The sequence below is a fragment of the Protopterus annectens genome, chromosome 8.part0, assembly GCF_019279795.1.
Source record: "Protopterus annectens isolate FY-2018-M chromosome 8.part0, PAN1.0, whole genome shotgun sequence".
Taxonomy (NCBI): Eukaryota; Metazoa; Chordata; order Ceratodontiformes; family Protopteridae; genus Protopterus; species Protopterus annectens.
The window spans coordinates 1317021887-1317042018 of record NC_056741.1 but is presented as its reverse complement, the minus strand read 5'-3'; the positions used below and the strand labels follow the sequence as shown (position 1 = coordinate 1317042018).

At 41.5% G+C, this 20132-nt stretch overlaps 1 protein-coding gene across 2 annotated transcripts in view; it reads left to right on the top strand.

The window, feature by feature from the left end:
• The window catches only part of LOC122809380 (basal cell adhesion molecule-like), a 388726-nt gene that overhangs the window by 270626 nt on the left and 97968 nt on the right, over positions 1–20132 (top strand). For both annotated transcript variants that reach the window (XM_044080832.1, XM_044080831.1), the window contains one exon: positions 8084–8222. In XM_044080832.1, coding sequence (XP_043936767.1) covers positions 8084–8222 — 139 coding nt within the window. The remainder of the gene's footprint in view (positions 1–8083; positions 8223–20132) is intronic.

The window sequence follows — 20132 nt, the reverse complement described above, 5'->3', positions numbered from 1 at the left end:
TACACAAGCAGTCCCTGTTTAGGCAGTTACGTCCTGTGAAAACTCATGAAAAATGGCAAAAGGTCCTCCGATTTTAGGAAAAAAAATAACTGCATAAAACAATTATTTTGCATCTGAAATACCCAAGTATATGAAACGGACTAAACAAATCAAACTACAGAGAAATAAACTTCTGTTTTCGCAAAAATTAATTTCCAGTCCTCTGCACTGGTCGTAAGTGTAGTTTGTCCTGCAAAACCCTATACTTCATTAAACGTACATCACTTTGGACGTTTGAAAAAAGTGGCAATCCTATAACATACTGTGACGTTATACTGTTTCAGGGTAAACTAGCCAATTTTGCCTAATATGATTATGTATGATTACCAGTAAATGCCTTGAACTCCAAGGCAAAGTCAGCATTAATGCAGAGAAAGAATTATCTGTCTGGACCTAAAAAGTACAGTTTTGTACCTACCATAAATGTAGATGTTCGAGGATCCACATTGCTGCAGTCCTAACCATTGGGTAGTCCGCTGTCCAGTCGGCCCGAATACCAAAGTATATGGCTGACGTCGGTCAAGGCGCATTAGACTGACGCCAGTACGTCAGGGTACTAATGCGCATGACCGACGCCATATCTTCAGTCTTTTCTTGCCCCAGATGTCAGAAGACCCTAAAAAGACAAGGCCCAAACCAAAACACCAAAAAGCCCTGCACCAAACTTATATACAATATATATATATATATATATACAGATGTACAATAATATACAACTCACACCACCACCCCTAAACAGAGGGAAGGAGGGAGGGTATTGGACTGCAGCAATGTGGATCCTCGAACATCTACATTTATGGTAGGTACAAAACTGTACTATGTTCTTCATTCCACATTGCTGCAGTCCTAACCATTGGGTAGAATCCCAAAGCAGAGGTAAGGGAGGCTGGCAAATCATAAAGAAGCAGGAGCTGCCAACATGCCTTGCAAAATGGCTGTGGCAAAACCAGCCCTAGATTTAGAGTAGAGAGGAAGGTGGTAATGCTTAGAGAAAGTATGCACTGAACTCCAAGTAGCTGCCTCTAAAATATCCTTAGTTGCCACCCCTTAAAATGCTGTTGAAGTGGCAGTAGCCCTAGTGGAATGAGGCCTAATCCCAGCTGGAATCTCCTTGCCATGATGGGAATAACAAAAGAAATGCAAAACCCAATCCACTTAGAAATAGTTTGTTAGACACAGGCTTGCCCTGAGAACTCAAAGCAAAAGAAACAAACAACTGCTGAGACTGCCTGAAATCCTTAGTCCTGCTTAAATAATAACGCAACTGCCTATGTACATCTAAAGTGTGCAAAATCTTTTCCCTTTATTTTGGGGATATGCATAGAAAGTAGGCAAATGAATAGTTTGGTTTAAAGCCACACTAGAAACCACCTTGGGCATAAAGGAAGGATTAGTACGTAATGATACCTATCCTTATGGAAAATCAGAAAGGGCTCTACTGCCATAAGTGCCTGCAACTCAGAAACCCTTCTTGCAGAAGTAATAGCCAACAAAAAAGCAGTCTTCCATGATAAATATTTTAAATCAGCAGTACCCGAAGGCTCAAAAGGTTGTAGAGTAAGTTTTTCCAACACAAAATTGAGATCCCAAGCAGGAGTAGGAGCTCTACGTGGGGGTCTTATATTCTTTGCCCCTCTGAGAAACTGCTTGAACAAAGGATGAAAACAATGGTGGGTCACAATCATAGTGAGCTGAAATTGCTGCAGCATGAATCTTAATGGAAGAGAAGGACAAACCTTTGTCCAATAACTCAGTAAGATATTGAAGAGCCACACTCAAATTAGGCTCAGAAATCTCCAAATTCTTTGCTGCACTCCAAAATAAAAATCTCTTCCATTTTTCTGCATACACTTTCCTGCGGTACTAGGTCTTCTAGCTTCCATAATCACATTTAAAACTTGTTGAGGAAGTTGAGACCGCTGTCTCTCAAAACAGAATATGCCATGCTGTTAGATGAAGAGAGAAGCTTGACATTGAGCAGGTGGCCTTCTCTGAGACAAAGGTGTGGAATCAAGGGTAAAGGCCATGGAGGCTTACTAGACTCCTCAGTAATGGGTACCAGTGCTGCGAGGCCAATCTGGAGCTATTAAAATCATCCTTGGCTTGTCTTGTCTGACCTTTAGAAGCACCTTTGGAAGAAGAGGCAGAGGTGGAAACGCATACACATGAAGATTTTTCCAACTGAAAGAAAGAGCATCCACTTTCCAAGCTGTGTGATGTAACCTCTTTGTGCAAAACTTTGGCAGCTGGTGGTTTAGTGGAGAAGCGAACAGATCTATGTCTGGAGTTCCCAGGACACTGTCAACCTTTGAAATACATGAAGATCCAGTTTCCACTCGTGGGGATCCATGATTTGTCTGCTTAACACATCTGCTAAGGAGTTCTGTGCTCCCGGCAGAAACCTTGCCTGAAGAGTTAGTTGCAAGCTGAGCGCAGTCTCCCATAAAATCATTGCTTGCCTGCACAATGGGTAAGAATGTGTTCCCCCTTGTTTGTTGATGTACCACATGACAGTTGTGTTGTCTGTTAGAATCAACACCTGCCCTGGAAGAAGTAACTCCTTGAAAGCCATTAATGCAAACTGGACTGCTAACATCTCTTTCATGTTGATATGTAGATGCTGTAGTCTGGCAGGCCACTTGTCTTGTATCCACTTTCCATTTAGATGAGCTCCCAAGCAATGTCTGAGGCATCTGTCGTTAGAATCTGACTCGCCTCTGGCCGGGTCACAGAGAGTCCCTTGTTTAGGTGACATTCCTGAGCCCACCACAAAAATTCCTTTTGAATGCAAGGTATTATTTGAATGACAGTGTCCAAATCCTGGCAGTGCTGTGTCCATACATTTTTTAGATACCATTGCAGCTTCCTCATATGCAGTTTGGCATTGGGAAGCACCAGAATACAAGATGCCATGAACCCTAATGCTTGAAGGACTGTCCTTGCAGTCAGCACGGACTGATGAGATAGTTGATGAAAGTAAAGGGATAGACTCTGTTGTTTGTCCGGGGTTAAAAAGGCCATCTGGGCTGCTGTATTCAGTCTCACACCCAGAAAGCACATGTCTTGAGAGGGTACTAGACTGGACTTTATTTCGTTCACAGAATACCCTAGGCATCTTAGCACTGCTATAACATATTCCAGATGCTGTAGAAGGTCTTCCTTTTCCTGAGCCAGAATCAGGCAGTCGTCCAAGTAAGGATAGATTTGAATTACTTTTAGTCTGAAGTAAGCTATCACTGGAGCCAGAACCTTTGTGAATACTCTGGGCGCAGTAGATAAGCCAAAGGGCAATGCAGAGAACTGATAATGAGAATTTCCAGCTCGAAAACGCAGATACTTCCTGCAACTTAGTCTTATAGGCACATGAAGGTAAGCTTCCTTGAGATCTAAAGTTACCATCCAGTGGTCTTTGCCCAGCAGAGGTAAAAGCTGTTGTAACGTCAACATCTTGAACTTGGGAATGTCCAGATAAGTGTTGAGGATAGATAAATCCAAAATTGGTCTCCACGTGTTCCCCTTCTTTGGTACTAGGAACAGGCGAGAATAAAATCCTAGGCCCCTTTCCGATACAGGGACTGGCTGAATGGCCCCTATTTGGAGTAACAGAGAAATTTGCTTGTGAGCCTCTTTCCTTTGTGTAGGAGGAACGTCTGGCATGCCTTTGAAAGGGGCAATGTATGGAAATAAAACCTGTAACCGTGGTGAATGATATCCAACACCCATCTGTCTTGAGTAATTAAATCCCAATTTTCTTTGAAAAGAGACAGTCTTCCTCCAAAGGAGTTGCCAGACGAGAATCTACTGGCAGCTGAAAGAGCAGGTCATTTCATCTGTTTACGAAAGGACTGACCCTGCCCTCACCAGAAGTCTGAGCAGGTGAACTCCTGACCTAGGCCTAAAAGAACCTTGAGCTCTGCCCCTACCACGTCTAGACCTACCCCTAGACTGGGAATCATAAGCAGGATATGTCCATCCCTTAGTAGGCCAATTTCTACTAAACTCGGTGGCTGCACCTGCAAAAATCTTAACAGTTTGCATAGACTTAGCTTTGTCCTCCATTTTCTTCAGGACTGCTTCCACAGGCGAACCAAACAACACATCAGACTGTAAAGGAGCATCCAAAATCCTTGTCTTAACATGCTCAGCTAAATTCTGATCCTTTAACCAGGCATGCCTCGAAGAACAGAACTAGTGGCAGCCACCCTCGAGGAGGCCTGCACAGCATCAAAACCACATTGCAAAGAATGCTTACCCACTTGTTCAGACACATGAAGTAAATCCAGCAACTCTTTACACTCTATACCTTCCGCCAAAGCATCCACCTTAGATTTCAATTGTGAAAGGAGATAATTTTGATATTTTAGCATGTGAAACTGACAATTCAACGCCTCATGGCTAGAGTGGAAGAAGTATACACTTTCTTTCCCCACCTATCCAAAGCCCGTGCCTCTTTATCAGTGGGAACAGGATTTTTAACCACAGAGGCCTTAACACCTTTAGGCCCCTGAGAAACAGTGTCTGGGTCCGCCCTAGGACTCTTAAACAAATACTTATGAGCTTCGGGCACCCTATAGTACCTATCAGGTTTAACAGGAGCAGGAGGCAAAGAGTCAGGGTTCAGGGAAGCCTCTGCAAAAGCATCTTCCACCACATTCAACACAGGAGGTATAGCTAAGGGCCTATGTTGTGGTAAAAATAAGAATTCCCTAAGCCTTTTCCTGGAATCAGAGTAATCTTGGCCTTCCCATTTAAAGTGTTCCCTCATGGAATGCAGAGTCTCTGAAAATGAGAAATCCTCAGGAGGAGAAGCTGTAGGTGTGGAATCATCCACATCAGAATCAGAATAAGGAGGAAAGTCCTGTAATTCTTCCGCAGAAGACTCAAGCCTCTGAATACTGTTCCAAACTCTCAAACTCAGGTTCCACCCTAGGCCTGTTATCAGGAGGGCGCATAGAGCCACTAATCATATTAATTAAATCTTCTGCCATTTTAAGCATATGCTTCTTAGGCACAGAAGCTGAAGTGCTAGGAGAAACCCCACTGTAGCTGAACTTGGCCTACCTCTGAAAGAAGTTTTGGCACCAGTAGGAGAAGCTCTAACTAACTTGGGAACAGAGGGAAGAACAGTTACCTGAGAAGCCCCTCAGCCTGGCCTACCTCCTGAGAGGGCACATCCTGTAATAATAAAGTGTCTGCCTGAGACTCAAAGAAACTCCTGGCAAAACCTCTGGCTCCACAGAGTTTTCTAAAGAACCGGCGTCCGGGACTGCCGGTTCATCAACCCTAGGCTTAGCTGTTTGTCTTTGCGCTTCTTAGACGAAGCGGGCGCCGGAGCATCCGACGGCATTTTGTAATTACAACGCTTCCCAAACACTAACCTGGCACAGTCTAACCGTCTCTTAATAGTGCGTTTATTAAATCTAGCACAAGAGCGCAACCAACAACGTCGTGCTCAGGCCCTAAACAAGGTATACACAGAGTATGGTAATCCCTATGAGGTATCTGTTTCCCACAAGAAATACAGTTATTCACTTTTCTGACATCCGTTAAATACTGAGGCAAGAAAAACCAAATTGCTCCCCAACGGGGTACTTAGCCAACTTTGATTCGGTCTGAAACTCCGACTTCGGAAATATTTCAGAACGCCAACCTGCACTCGCAAGAACTGCTTCTGCATCGGACCATGCGGCAAAAAAGACTGAAGATATGGCGTCGGTCATGCGCATTAGTACCCTGACGTACTGACGTCAGTCTAATGCGCCTTGACCGACGTCAGCCATATACTTTGGTATTCGGGCCGACTGGACAGCGGACTACCCAATGGTTAGGACTGCAGCAATGTGGAATGAAGAACATCAATAAGTTTAAGTCCTTTACTTCTTTGATAGTTGTCATCAAGTAAAATAAGTAAACAAACTCCAGATTGGTAAAGCAATGTTTTTGTAGCCTGTGACATTGGGGAGAGCACTTTTTAAATGTTGTTGAGTGATTCATATAGACAACAGTTATATGTTGTCTATATTTGTTATTGCCTATCTCGCATCTGAATGACATCTCCAGGTGCGTCTGCAGTTAACTCCTACTGACGCCACCAGGCCAAATATTGCTTGTTCATATTTGCACCAGTAATTCCAAAACCATGCTATACAAGGTTTTAAAAGATTTCATCTTAAAGCTTACACAATGGCAAACTCAACTGCATTAATATTTGACCTCTGTCTAGTGCAGGTAAACAGATATTAAATGTTTTTATGATATTCATTTATATGGATATAATTTTCACATTTCTCTAAATATCTCAACAACCAAGTAACACAGACAGAACTCCTTAGTCTCATAAGAAAGCTCTCAGGTAGATGAACAAAATGCTGCTGACAGTATGTATGTAACTTGAGTGGTTGCTGAGATATTTTAAGTTGTTTACAAAATATTACAAACTTAATAGTGTTCACTGTGACATAAAATTCAGTTTAAGACCTAGAACCTAAAGAATTCTACCACTATAAAAATGTCTTGTGTTAAAGGGTTTGCAATTTATGCTACGTTCATAACCTCTGTGGTTCCAGAGATATGAGAATTTGTTTGAAATGGGAGGACATAATTTGATTCTGTCAAAAGGCTTCGGCTCCACCCATTGGAAGTCACAAACTTACCTGAGCTCCACTGGAGTGAATGAGTTAAATATGGATTTTAACTGAGCTGCCACCTGGCACAAAAGTAGTCCTGTTCCTGTCAATGATGTGTGTTTCAGTAGGGATCTAACTTTCAGATGGCCAGCTGAAGAGAGGGCTGGTGAAAATCAACTTTCTTAGGGGAGGGTTGTGAATTTTGCATCATCTGGCAAAGAACCCTAGCAGGCAGGCAGGGAATAGTTTGGGGGTTGTCACTGTAGAGCCATGTCTTGGGTAAACAAAATTGCTGTCATCATCTTGCAACTACTAAGGAAAAGGAGAACAAAATCTGTTGTCTCGCTGTGTTGAAACATGTAAGGCCTCACTATGGTGGCCCTTGCAGGCCATTCTCCTTCTTTCAGCCTAACAGAAAGAAAAAAACATAATATAATTTCTCCTTATGTTTAGAGTTCCTAATAGTGTGACAGGAATGGACCCCGTTCTTAATAATTAAGAGGATCTCCATGGACCTGAGGTCGTTGGAGAAGGCACAAAAGTAGATGAAAAGTAAAGTTTTTAATTGTTTTATACAATTATGATTACCTTCTCTGCTACTGTATTTAAAATTCTGTTCTACTTTAACAAGTGAGAACTTTCCTGGTTTGCTACCTCTTGGAGGCAGCTAAACTTTCACCAGTGTTGGATTGCTTTGTGTTTTTATATTTTACATGATTATTACAAGCTCTTAGTGCTTTGGTACTCGTGCACAGAATTACCATCAGGAGTAGCAGACTTTGTCTAGGCTGAGGCAGTATGGGATAGCAGGGGCTTTCTGTGGCATATCATCACTAACCACAATGGAATTGATCTCCCCCCAGGAGATGCCAGAGTAGCAGCATGGTCCAACTCACCAGATCAGGAAAAGGTAATAGTCTGTTGTCAAGCCATTTGTTATATGAAAAAATAATGGTTTATCAGGGAATGACTAAAGGCAATTGGGTACTCTAAGATACACTGCAGTGTCAGCAGAGCATGCATTGCAGACATTCAGTGAGTTTGTAGAATATAGTATTTTTTAACTGTTATCAGTTGAATGCTGGCTCATTTTGGATGAACCTGGCTGGTCTGCTTTCTGGAAGTAAGAACAAACAAAATAAAATTATAGGAATTTGATGCATGCCATTTGGCCAAATCCCAGAAGGATTTTTACATTCCTATTTATAATGTGATGGATTTCAGAGTATGTTACATAGATAGACATGGCAGTACTTTCTCCTTGGTGGTTGGGTTCTTGTGTGATATAGTATGCCTTTATATGATGCCATTGTGGAAGATGTAGCATTTTATAGTATTAAGGAAGAAAAGTACTCTTACTTATCACAAGTGCAGCCACTGATTTGCTATCTTTCTTATTGCCCTTTTTTTTTTTCCAGAGTACAAGCACCACCAAGCAGTGAGTGACATTTATATGATTTTGGCGATTGTTCTTCCAGCCATTTCTTTGCTCATCATCGTTGTCGCCTTTGCCATCCATATGTACAGACGTAAGAATGCCACAGAGAAGTTACTGGTGTAAGTAGACACCATATCAAACCATGGAAATTGGTAACAGTGTGTCGGATCTGGCTTTGAAATTCTAAAAAGTTCTTATTTTATTTGTTTTATACGTATATATTTTTATCTTACTGTCCTTTTTATTATCTGGTATTCACAAGTGGGCTTAAACCTCCAGTTCTCTGGTTGCTTTTAGTGATGCTTCTGTAATGGACATTGCACACTAAGTAGTGTAATTAAAGTTCACTTTAATCCCCATATTTATAATATTGAAGTCCTCTGCAATAGTAGGTTAAAACCCAGAGAATGTACTGTTGAGATTGTTGGATTACATTGTGTTTTGTAGATGGGATTTAGGCTTTTTTCCTGGAGCATCTATAATGACCATGTGGATGTGCTTAGTAGACAGGCATTAGAGTTATCTTCCCTAGTGTGTGTGTAATAACTTTGTAGAAGTGCACAATATGAAGAAGGTAGGGATGCATGCCAAGTTCCTGTCTGTATCTGCAATTGTTCTGCAATACTGAGCAGTGCTCAGTGGGTGGGCAGGAATTGTGTGTGTGTGTGTGTGATGATAATGATACTGGATAGGCCTCCATGGATGAGGCTGAATCCTTAATGTGTGTGTGTGTGTGTTCATGCATATGCAGTAATATGAGTCCTGGGCAGAATGTAATGCATCTTTGGTGTCTGTCAGTGTGTGTGCATGACTGTGTATGCATGAAGATGCTGTGGTACTGGGAATGGTCCAGTGAGTGAGCTTATAGATTCATAGCAGATTACTTTGCTAACCCAAGCAGGTTTTTGAATCCTAGCCATGCTTCATAAATGTATCTGAGAAGTTCTGATACCCTGGGGTTATTATAGGGAGTGTATGTAGGCTTGGGTGTGAGTGATCAAGTATTTGCAGGCTGATTGTTTTGCTTGATTACTTAATAAGTGTGTGTGTTGGGGGCACTGAATAGGCCTTTATGAGAGAACTTCAGGCCTTGTTTTGTGTGTGTGTTGGGGGTGCTGAACAGGCCTCTATAAGAGAATGTCAGTCCTTGTTGTGCGTGTTTGTGAAGGGAATGTGCATGAGGGGTGGTAATACTGGGGCAATGGGAAGAATCAGTGTTTGTTTATTTTATCTATGCATGCTTTGTTGACCAAGTTAGCCTCACTCAGGCAATTGCCACATTTTGGGGAGACCAGAGGTGGTATTCATTCTGACTTGAGGAAATTTGGCTAGGACACCAGGGAACTTCCTCTACTGTTTTACATCACAACCACTAGGTAGTGACAGAGGGCTACTGCTGACTAGAAATCCAAGATGAAGTATGCCATGAGAGCTAGATCGGTGTGTGTTTTGGAAGAAGAGATCAAGAGGTTTCTGCAGCTATTGGAACTGAGGAAAGCTATTTTAACTGAGTTAGGAGATGGATTACCAACACAGGATCTACAGAATTTGAAGGAGCAAAGTGAACCAGAAAATGGAGCAGAAGGAAGCTGGACTATACTAGCTGATGTGTTATGGAAGTAGAATAAATGGCAGTTTCAACAGGAAAAGCAGTGGAATTTGGAGTAGGAGCAGAAAACACCTGTCTTTCGGCTTTTCCTGGTTAGGGGTCACCACAGCGGAACTCCAGTCCGCTAATGATTGGCAGTGGAGTTTTACAGTGCCAAGTTGCCAGCCCAATGCCCAGCTTTCAAAGAAGGCACACCTATTCACTCTTGCACCTACCTGCATCTCTTTCGACATCACTTGACCATGGGGAGGACATGCAGACTCCACACAGAAGGAGCTCCAGCCGAGAATCGAATGGGAGAACTTCTTGCTGTGAGGCCACAATGCTAACCGCTGCACCACCGTGGCCTGAAGCAGAAAACACCAGTGTGTACTTGGCTAATGGAATAATTAGTTTTAAAGCCATATATCAGTAACAGGGTATGAAATAAATGTTGTGCTGATGGTGTAAGAATGGGAAGACAAGCAGCTGTGGCAACAGAAGGAGGTATACAACAACAGACTGCAAGTGAGCAACTCATGACTAAGAAGCCTGTGGTAAGAATTAAAATAAAGACTGACTTTTGTTTTGGACAGTATCATTTTGCCTTTAAGATTTAGTATAAAAGACTTGCATCAATACATTTGGGCATTGAGAACTTCTGTAAAGTGACTTTTGAAACATTTAGTTTATTATTAAAATTCATGTATAAGGTAAGAAGAAAGACAAGAGATTGCACCATGGAAGAAATATTTTTTTGAACTTTGGACTGCAACTTAAAAAAAATATGCATGTAAATTCAGAATTGCTGACAGTAACATTGTTAAGTATTTTTTCTTATCTGTTTGTGAAAAACGGCAGGATATAAAAATGGTATTTGATGAAAGAAATGTGTGCACTTATGGTGGGAAGTCTTTTTGAGAAGTAAAGCATTTAGTTTATAACTGTGATGAAAGGAGATGCAGGCATTGTGGAGAGAGGGGGTTTACAGCTTAAAAATTGTGAATCAAAAGTGCAGCAAATATAATACAAGGACATTTTTGGTTTGATTGTCCTATATTACAGGACAAAGGAATAACTTAAGAAATACTGAAAATAATAGTAAAAGTGATGAGGTAGACAATTTTGTTGAAATTGTAGAAGAATTTGTAAGTCAGAAGAAATGGAGTTAAATACTGAGGAAAATATGTTATTCAGGAAGTGAATAGACTTGATCTGTTGGTAAATGAGGGAGATTGGACACAGGAGAAGAGCAAGAACAAAGTAATCAAAAGTCCATTGAAGGAAGGGTCCAGAGAAGGAAAAGAAAAATACAAGTTAGTATTTTTACAAAGTGATAATGTGAACAGTATTTAAAGTTACATTAGTGGCTAATGGTAACTGAATAGTGGAAGAAGATGAAAGCAGAAATTATATGTTTATTAGACAGAAGAGGTCTTAAAAAGAGAAAAGGAATAGAATGGGAGCTTTGCTGGGAAACTGTATGATCTGTACGAAATGAGGAATCTTAAGGTATAGGGATTTTCATAAGAAATGAAGAAATTAAAATATTAGATGTTACAATACTAATACTAGGTAGGATTGTGATGTGTGATATTTGAAAAGGAGAACAATGTGTAAAATTATTTGCAATTTATGCATACACAAATATGACAGGAAAATATGTTTGAGGTCTTAAATATGTTTTGGTCAGTATGTTTTATTATTATTGATAGGAGATTTTAACTGTAATTAAAGGAATGAGAAGGGGGGAATAACCCAAGATATGAAAATATGGAAGAAGGGGTTCTCTTCATCTCATATGGTCAACAGTTTAATTTGTTGAATCTTTCTGACAGATTGCGGTACAGTGGGTCAAGGAATTTGCCATTTTCTCCACTGTAGTGTGATCTCCAAGTTGGTATGTATTATTAACAGGGAGTAGATTATTAACATGTGCTTGCCCCCCCCCCCATGGAAAAACATTGTTTGTGGGTGCAGTTTGGGGTCTTTTAGTTGATTGATGAATTAAATTGTTGAACATATAAGTTTTGACTATCTGATTCATTGATCTAGCTCTGAAGGAGGTTATAAAATGTTGAGGACTACAGGTAGGAAAGATCTAGCTCTGAAGGAGGTTATAAAATGTTGAGGACTGCAGGTAGGAAAGAAAGAGAACAGACTTGTCAAAAAATGAATGTTTAAACCAGAGATAGATTATGTAATATGTTATAATGGAATGGAAGAAATAGAAGGGCGAGGATTGCTGAGTTTTCTGATCACAGAGATGTGTGGGCGAAAGCAGGTGAGAATAAAGAGATGATAAAAGTTAACTGGTGTAGTTAGTAAAACTAAAGAAAGCTGGAGAATAAGAAATTATGAGAAGAATAGGACTATGAGGGAAGGATATGAACATTGATGTGTATTGTGGATAGTGTTTTAAAAGTATAAGAACATTTTTTGTAATGGTAGAAAACAGGACAAAAATAAAAGGAATAGAAATAAATACTGTAAGAATTTCAGTAAGAAGTTGAGAAAAAGGAAACAGAATAAGAGACAATGAAATTGTATGACAGAAACGCAGAGGTTAACATGCTATTTAAGGATTTTCGTTTATCTTAAAAGGTAAGAAATAGGAGGTATTGCCTCATTTAGAAACACAAATGAGCATAAAAGAATGAAGAGCAGATGTGTTATTTGATGATGATAGTGGTGTGAGATGTAAACAAACAATGGAAGTTGTGGAAAGATTTGTAAGTAAAACGAATGAAAATGAAGAGGCTAAAAAACAGGAATAGTGCATTTAAAAATCTGAAGGTTCAAAGGCAAACCTGGAGAAGGAGACTACCACAGAAGAAATGCAGGAACTGATAAAATAAGGGATAAAACAGCCAGCAGCAGGACTAGATGGACTAAGTTTTGAATTTTATAAGCAAATGGAGATGAAAGAATATTTGCTTTTCTGTAAAGAATTAAATGAACGGTTAGATAAAGGGATATCGCAGGAAGAAATATGTAGTGGGGGTGATGCAATTTATAAGATGAAAGATGCAAGAAACTTGGAAACCTACAACTTTAGGGAATACTGATTTATAAAATATTTACGATAGTAATACAAAAAAGAATGCAGAGAGTGTTGAATGAGGTAGTAGGAAATTGTGTGTTTGGTGTAAAGAGAGTAGATGTAAAAGACACGTTAATAACAGTAAAGGAATTGTGTGATCTTCGCAGAAAAATGAGGTAAGATTGTTTTGTTTTAGTGTGATGCAGAGAAGACACCGGATAAGTCATAGGGTGATGTGAGGAATTTTGGAAGCATATGGAATAAGTAAAAAAAAAAATAGTGGAAGCTATAAAATCTTCTCCCATTCCATGGTGGAAAAAATTTTAATCACATAATAAAAAATGTATATATGGTAAACCCGTACATAATGGGGAAATGTGCTTCTGCTGGGGGTAGCCAGTGAAGATTACTATATATGTTTCCAGGAAAATTAGTAACAGAATTGTTAGAAATATTTTTCAATTTTATATGGGGCTAAAAACGAATTTTATTAAGAGGAATAATTTACAGTAAAAACAATAAGGGGATTAGCTCTGCAAAAATCCTGTTATAGGTTTAATATACCTGTTTTGGGTTATTAAGAGTGTAAAAAACCGTGAGAATAAAATGGTCGGAAAGTTGTTGTGAAAGGTATGAAGAGACATAGACATAGAAACAAGTAAAGAAAATGAATGAAAAAGAGGTTATGGTAAGAAAGGAATGTATAAAAAAGGCAAAGTTCCAGAAATTAAAAATTGCTGAAAGTAATGAGAAAAGTAAAGAGTGGTATGTAAAAATATGCAAGCTTTCTCTTGTATATCCACGGAGTGATTTGTCAGATACTCTTAGAAATAAAACAAATATTTCTATGAAGCTGCAGACTGTGTGTGTAGAATTCTGTTAAACAAATGTGAAAGTTAAAGCAACAGAAGAATGTGCTGTGATTGCAAAGTACAGGAGGAAACTGTGAAATATTGTTTTTTAGTATGTAAAATAAATACATCTTTTTTGGGAAAAGTTTAAATATATATGTTGTTGGGCAGGTTTTAAGGTAATGGAAATGAAATTGTATGGTAAATATGAAAATGGAATGGAGGAGGATATTGATAAGCGAGATAAAATAGTTTTTACAATCTGGAAAAAACAGAAGGGCTGAAGATGTATGTACAGAAATAAGAAGAGAGTTGTGGAAAGCATTGGGGAGGATAAATGAAAAAGTAAGAAAGTAGCAATGGAAGAAGTATGTCGAAAAACGTTGTTGTATTACTAATGAAATGGTAAAAATGCAGTTAGAATGGATATTAGGTTGGAAAAATATGTAAATAGTGTATAATAATGCATAAGTAATTTTATATACAAATAAAGCAACCCCTGCTCTTTTGCTGATTGCAAGCCAAGAGGTGTGGCAATATGAAGGAGCAAGATGGAGGAGGAGAAGCAAGAGGAGTGTTCAAGGTACAGCAGTTAGAGGAAGAGGAGCATGAGGAATGCTGCAAGTTGCAGTAGTTGGAGGAAGAGGAGCATGAGGAGTACTGCATGTTGCAGCAGTTGAAGGAAGAGGAGCATGAGCAGTGCTGCAGGTTGCAGCAGTTGAAGGAAGAGGAGCATGAGCAGTGCTGCAAGTTGCAGCAGGTCAAAGAACAATCTGTGGAAAAGTTGTGGATAAGGAGGAGCGAGCTAGCAAACTTGCATGTTGATGTAGTTGCTGAGTAGAGAAGAGAGGAGCCTGTAGTAAAACTGCTTGCAAGAGGTTTCGAAGACTATTGCACGTCAGCTGATGAGTGCAGAAGAAAAGTACAGTTGTGTACACTTACCATAACTGTAGATGTTAGAGTGTATTCACTGTTGCAGTCATTACATTTGGGTTATCTGCCTGCAGGTGGCCCTCAGCCGGCCTGAATACCAGAGTCTTTGGATTTCTGCGTTGGATGCTGTCGCTTCTTCCTTGACGTCAGGTCTTCAGGGGTATAAAACATGCAGCCGATGCCATTACATCAGTTTTTCTTGTCTCAGATGTCAGGTGCCCTCATAATAGGAAGCAATTAAATGGTATGGTAAAACCCCCATCAAAAAGCAAATGCACAAGAAAAAATAGACATACCAACCATAAGGAGAGGTAGAGCCAAGAGAAGTCAGGGGGCTGGATGGAGGGTAACCAGGACTGCAACAGTGAATACACTCTAACATCTAAGTTTATGGTAAGTGTACACAACTGTACTATGATGTTCATCGTGCATTACAGCTGCAGTAATCACATATGGGTTTTCAGCCGGCAGGCGGTCCCTCGGTCGGCCGAATTCCAAAGTCTTGGTCCGGCGTCGGTTGTTGTCGCGTACTCTTCTGACGTCAGGAAGGCTAGAGTATAAAAGACACAGCCGACGCCATCTTCTTCAGTCTTTTTTGCCGCGCGGTGCCCGAAGCAGAAGCAGTTCGCAAGTGCCGGTCGGCCAGCTCCTGAATTACGAAAAATTTTGGAACCAAGTCTTCATTAAAGCTAAGTACCCTGTTGGGAATCTTTTCTTGCCTCAGACCGATGTCAGAAATAGTTAATAATTGTATTTCTTTTGGGAAGGAAATATCCGATAAGGATTTCCATTCCCTTTGCATACCTTGTTTGGGCCCAGACCACGACGTCTCGGCTGTCGCTTTGTGCTACCTTCAATAAACGCACTATCAAGCCGTCGGGCGGAGTTCGCCCAACACTTTTTGGTAAAGCGTTTAATTATAAAATGTCGCCAGATACTCCGACTACCGCTATGTCTAGAAAACGCCAAAGAAAGGACCGCCAGTCGAGAACCGCGGTCTCCACAGACACTACGCCAAGCAAGCTCCACGTGGTCCGGTTCTCAGTGAGACGCCTTTGCAGTCCCTGACTACCGACGACACTCCCTCGGCGGGTCTTCTGTACCAGACCGCTGGTTCTTCGCCCTTTCCCAGACTACAACCAAGCCCCTGCTTATGTCGAACCTACCAATGTGGATAGATCTACATCCACCCATGGTGTATTTAGGCCTTCATCATCTTTCTATCAAGGCCTTCACTAAATCCAAAGCAGCCAAGCAGCCTACTAGGCCTGCTACACAAGGCCCAAGACCTGGGCCCACGCCTAAGAAGCACATGCTTAAAATGGCTGAGGACCTTATCACTCTTATCAGAGGCTCCCAGGCCCCTCCGACAAGAGACCCAGAGTAGAGGAGGATTCTCCTACTTCTGACCAAGAATCCATTTTATCAGAACATTCTGATGCTGAAGAACACTCTTAGTCCCTTCGAGGATTCGGATGCAGAGCAGTCTATTCCTTCTGTATCCCCCTGAGGATTTTTCTTTGGGGAAACCTTACACTTTGAGAGAGCACTTCCACTGGGAAGGCCACGACTTTTCAGCCCCGAAGAAAAGTCTTAGGAATTTCTCTGGTTACCTCAGCATAGACCTTTGGCTATTCCTCCTGTTTTGGAGGTATTGGATGATGTCTACTGAGGCCTGCCTTAATCCTGATTCTCTGCCTCCTGCACCAGTTAAGCCGGATAGGTATTACAGAGTGCCTAATTCTCATCAGTTCCTCTACAAAGGCCATAATGCAGACCCTGAAACTATTTCTCAAGGCCCTAAAGGAATTAAGGCCTCCACGGCCAAGAATCCACTTCCTGCGGAAAGGGAATCTAGATCTCTAGAAAGGTGGGGTAAGAAGGTTTACACCTCGGCCACCCTAGCCATGAGGGCCTTAAACTGCCAGTTTCATATGATTAAATATCAACAATTTCTGTTATCACAATTAAAGACCAAAATGTCGCAGCCTGAACAACCAGATTTAAAAGAGTTGCAGGATATGATGCATAGTGCTGAACAAGTGGGTAAGCACACCTTACAATGTGGTTATGATGCCCTAGAGGCCTCCAGCAGATCGGCCGCTACCGGATCAGTCATTCGCAGACATGCATGGCTAAGGGAACAAAATCTGCCTGACCAGGTGAAAGCAAAAATTCTGGATGCACCTTTACATAAGGATGTTCTTTTTGGTGCTAATGCTGAGGATATATTACGTAAAATGGAAGAAAAGCAAAATCTATGCAAACTGTCAAAGCTTTACAGGTTCAGCAGGAATTGGCCTTCAAAAACTGGTCCTTTCCAACCACTGACAAGCCCCAAAGAGGCAGATACAGACGCGAAGGGGCAGAGGACAACCCCAAGGGTCCTATAGAGGCAGACAATGGCAATCACCAGCACCAAGAGGTGGTGACGACAGTGCACAGCAGTACAGGAAGCAGACTCAATGACTCTCATTTCCATGCCAAGCAAAATTCAACTGGCAGCACCTTTGGGAGGAAAACTGGCACTATTTGCAAACAATTGGCATATTGTCACAACAGACAAATGGATTCTGGACATAATAAACAGAGGCTACAAATTCCATTTTCACACTCTTCCAAAAATGAGAGGCATGCCAAACCTACCACAAAATCAAAGGGTAGAGGCACAACTACAAATTGCAAAGCTCCTAAACATGAGGGCTATACAAAGGTACCTACGCACCAACAAGCACAAGGTTTTATTCAAGGCTTTTTCTGGTGCCAAGAAAAGGAAGCGACTGGAGACCCATACTGGACTTATCCATTCTAAACACATTTCTTCTCGTACAAAATTCAAGATGCTCACATTACAGCAACTCCTTCCCATGCTAAGCAAGGGGTTTTGGCTGGTAACATTGGACCTCAAGGAGGCATACCTGCATGTCCCAATCAGACAAAGTTGCAGAAGATACCTCAGATTTCTTGCAGGTTCAAACCACTATCAATTCTCTGCATTGCCCTTTGGCTTATCTACTGCCCAGAGTATTCACCAAGTGCCTGGCATCAGTGATTGCATACTGCAGACTTCAAGGGATACAAATTTACCCTTATCTGGATGACTGCCTGATCCAAGCGGACAGCAAACACTTACTTGAAACACCTGACATATGTGACACGCTTACTGCTTTCTCTGGGATACACCATCAACAAGGAGAAATCAAAGCTAACACCCTCTCAGAAAATAACCTTCCTGGGTGCCAACTTGGACACAAACACCCAGATGGCTTTACCTTACACCAGAAAAACAAGGGCAACTATCTCATTACTTCAAAATGCTTGCAAAAGTACCAGGCTTACTGCAAGGAAAATCCTGCAGGCTCTGGGATTCATGGCATCTTGCATTCTTCTAATCCCATGCGCAAAGATGCACATGAGGAAACTTCAATGGTACCTAAAAATCTATGGTCTCAACACAGTCACAGCTTGAAGCGGAGATTCCAATAATTCCCTGTCTTCAAAAGGAATTCATATGGTGGGCCCAAGCATGCCAAGTAAACACAGGCCTCCCATTCTGCAAGCCTCAAGCTACACAAGTCATAACCACAGACGCTTCAGATTACGCCTGGGGAGCGCACATGAAGGACAGGTGCATTCAGGGCAGATGGCCCCAAAAAGAAAAGCACCTTCACATCAATCAAAAAGAAATGCTGGCAGTAATAAATGCAATCTCAGCGTTCAGAGAATTCCTGCATCCAGGACCACTGCTCATAAGAACAAACAACACCACAGTAATGTGGTACATAAACAAACAAGGAGGGACTCATTCATACCCCTTGTGCAGACTAACCATAACTCTTTGGAACCTAGCTCTGGAAAGACAACAGGCACAGTACCTGCCAGGAATGGAAAACACACTGGCAGACACTCTGAACAGGCATATGACAGATCCTCACGAATGGAAGCTACATCCACATGTATTTACAGATATTGTTCAAGCGTGGGGAAGGCCAGATATAGATCTTTTTGCCTCCCACAGAAACCATAATTTAAAAAGGTTTTGCTCGAGGACCTTCCACCCAAAGGCCTGGAAAGTGGACGCTCTTTCCTTCACATGGACAACTCGTTCAGTTTATGCATTCCCACCACTACCTCTACTGCCCAAGGTACTTTTGAAAGTAAGGACAGACAAGCCGAGGATGATACTGATTGCTCCAGACTGGCCGAGACAACACTGGTATCCACTCCTGAGGAGCCTAACACACACTCCTCCGTGGCCCCTGCCTCTAACACCTCTACTGCTGACGCAGAACAATTTCAAAACCCTTCACAGTCAGCTGAAAACTCTCAGCCTAGCTGCATGGAAAATTCCTTAACATCACATCAGACACTACTCTCCAAAGAAGTGCAGGATGTCATTTTGGAGGCCAGAAGACCATCTACTAGAAAAGCTTACTCCGCAAAATGGAAGCGGTTTTGCTGTTGGAATGAAAAATGAGGGCAGGACCCTAGAAAATTGAACCTACCTCAGATTTTACAGTACCTAACTGAACTTTTGAGCAATGGACTTTCATTTTCCTCAATCAAAATACATGCCTCAGCAATCTCTGCAGAATTCAACATGGATCCTCCTTTATTCTCACACCCACTCCTACGACAGTTCCTCAGAGGGGCCAAGAACATAAGACCTCCAAGGAAACAGCCAGTGCCAGCTTGGGACCTTAACTACGTACTGGAAAAATTGACATTACCTCCCTTTGAACCAGCTGCTTCAACAGATTTACAATATTTGTCCTGGAAAACCGCTTTTCTTCTGGCCATCACTTCAGCTCGTAGAGTATCTGAGTTACAGGCCCTCATGGCGGTGCAGCCATTCCTCATATTCCATCAGGACAGGGTTTCCTCTGCACCAACCCTTCATTTATGCCTAAAGTGGTATCTAGGGTAGCCTTAAACCAGGCCATACACCTTCCTACCTTCTACCCTAACCCTCAAAACAAAGGGGAAAGGCTGCTTCACTCTTTAGACATCCATAGGCAGCTACGTTATTACTTGGACAGAACCAAATCCTTCAGAAAATCAGATCAACTCCTAGTTTCCTATGCAGTGGGGGGTCAAGGGAAACCTGTTACTAAACAGACCATTTCCAAGTGGATTGGTCACTGCATACACTTTTGTTATTCCTATCATGGAAAGCTTGTCCCTACTGGTATCAGACCTCACTCCACTAGGGCCACAGCCACCTCTACAGCCTTCCTCAGAGGAGTGCCTACTAAAGATATCTTGGAGGCAGCCACTTGGAGTTCTGTACATACCTTCACAAAACACTACCATCTGCCTTTATACTCCAGAACAAGAGCAGGCTTTGCTACTGCAGTTTTGCAGGGCATTCTAGCTCAACCCAGTTCAGATAGTACCTACCACCCTATGCATAGCTTTGGGATTCTACCCATAGATTACTGCAGCTGTAATGCACGATGAACATAGTACAGTTTTGTACCTACCATAAATGTAGATGTTCGAGGGCTATTACAGCTGCAGTACAGGTTTCCCACCCTCCTTCCCACTTGGTAAGACCTTGGGGTCTGAATAACTATTCATACCTGCTGACTGGGTTATCCTGCTATGTTTTATT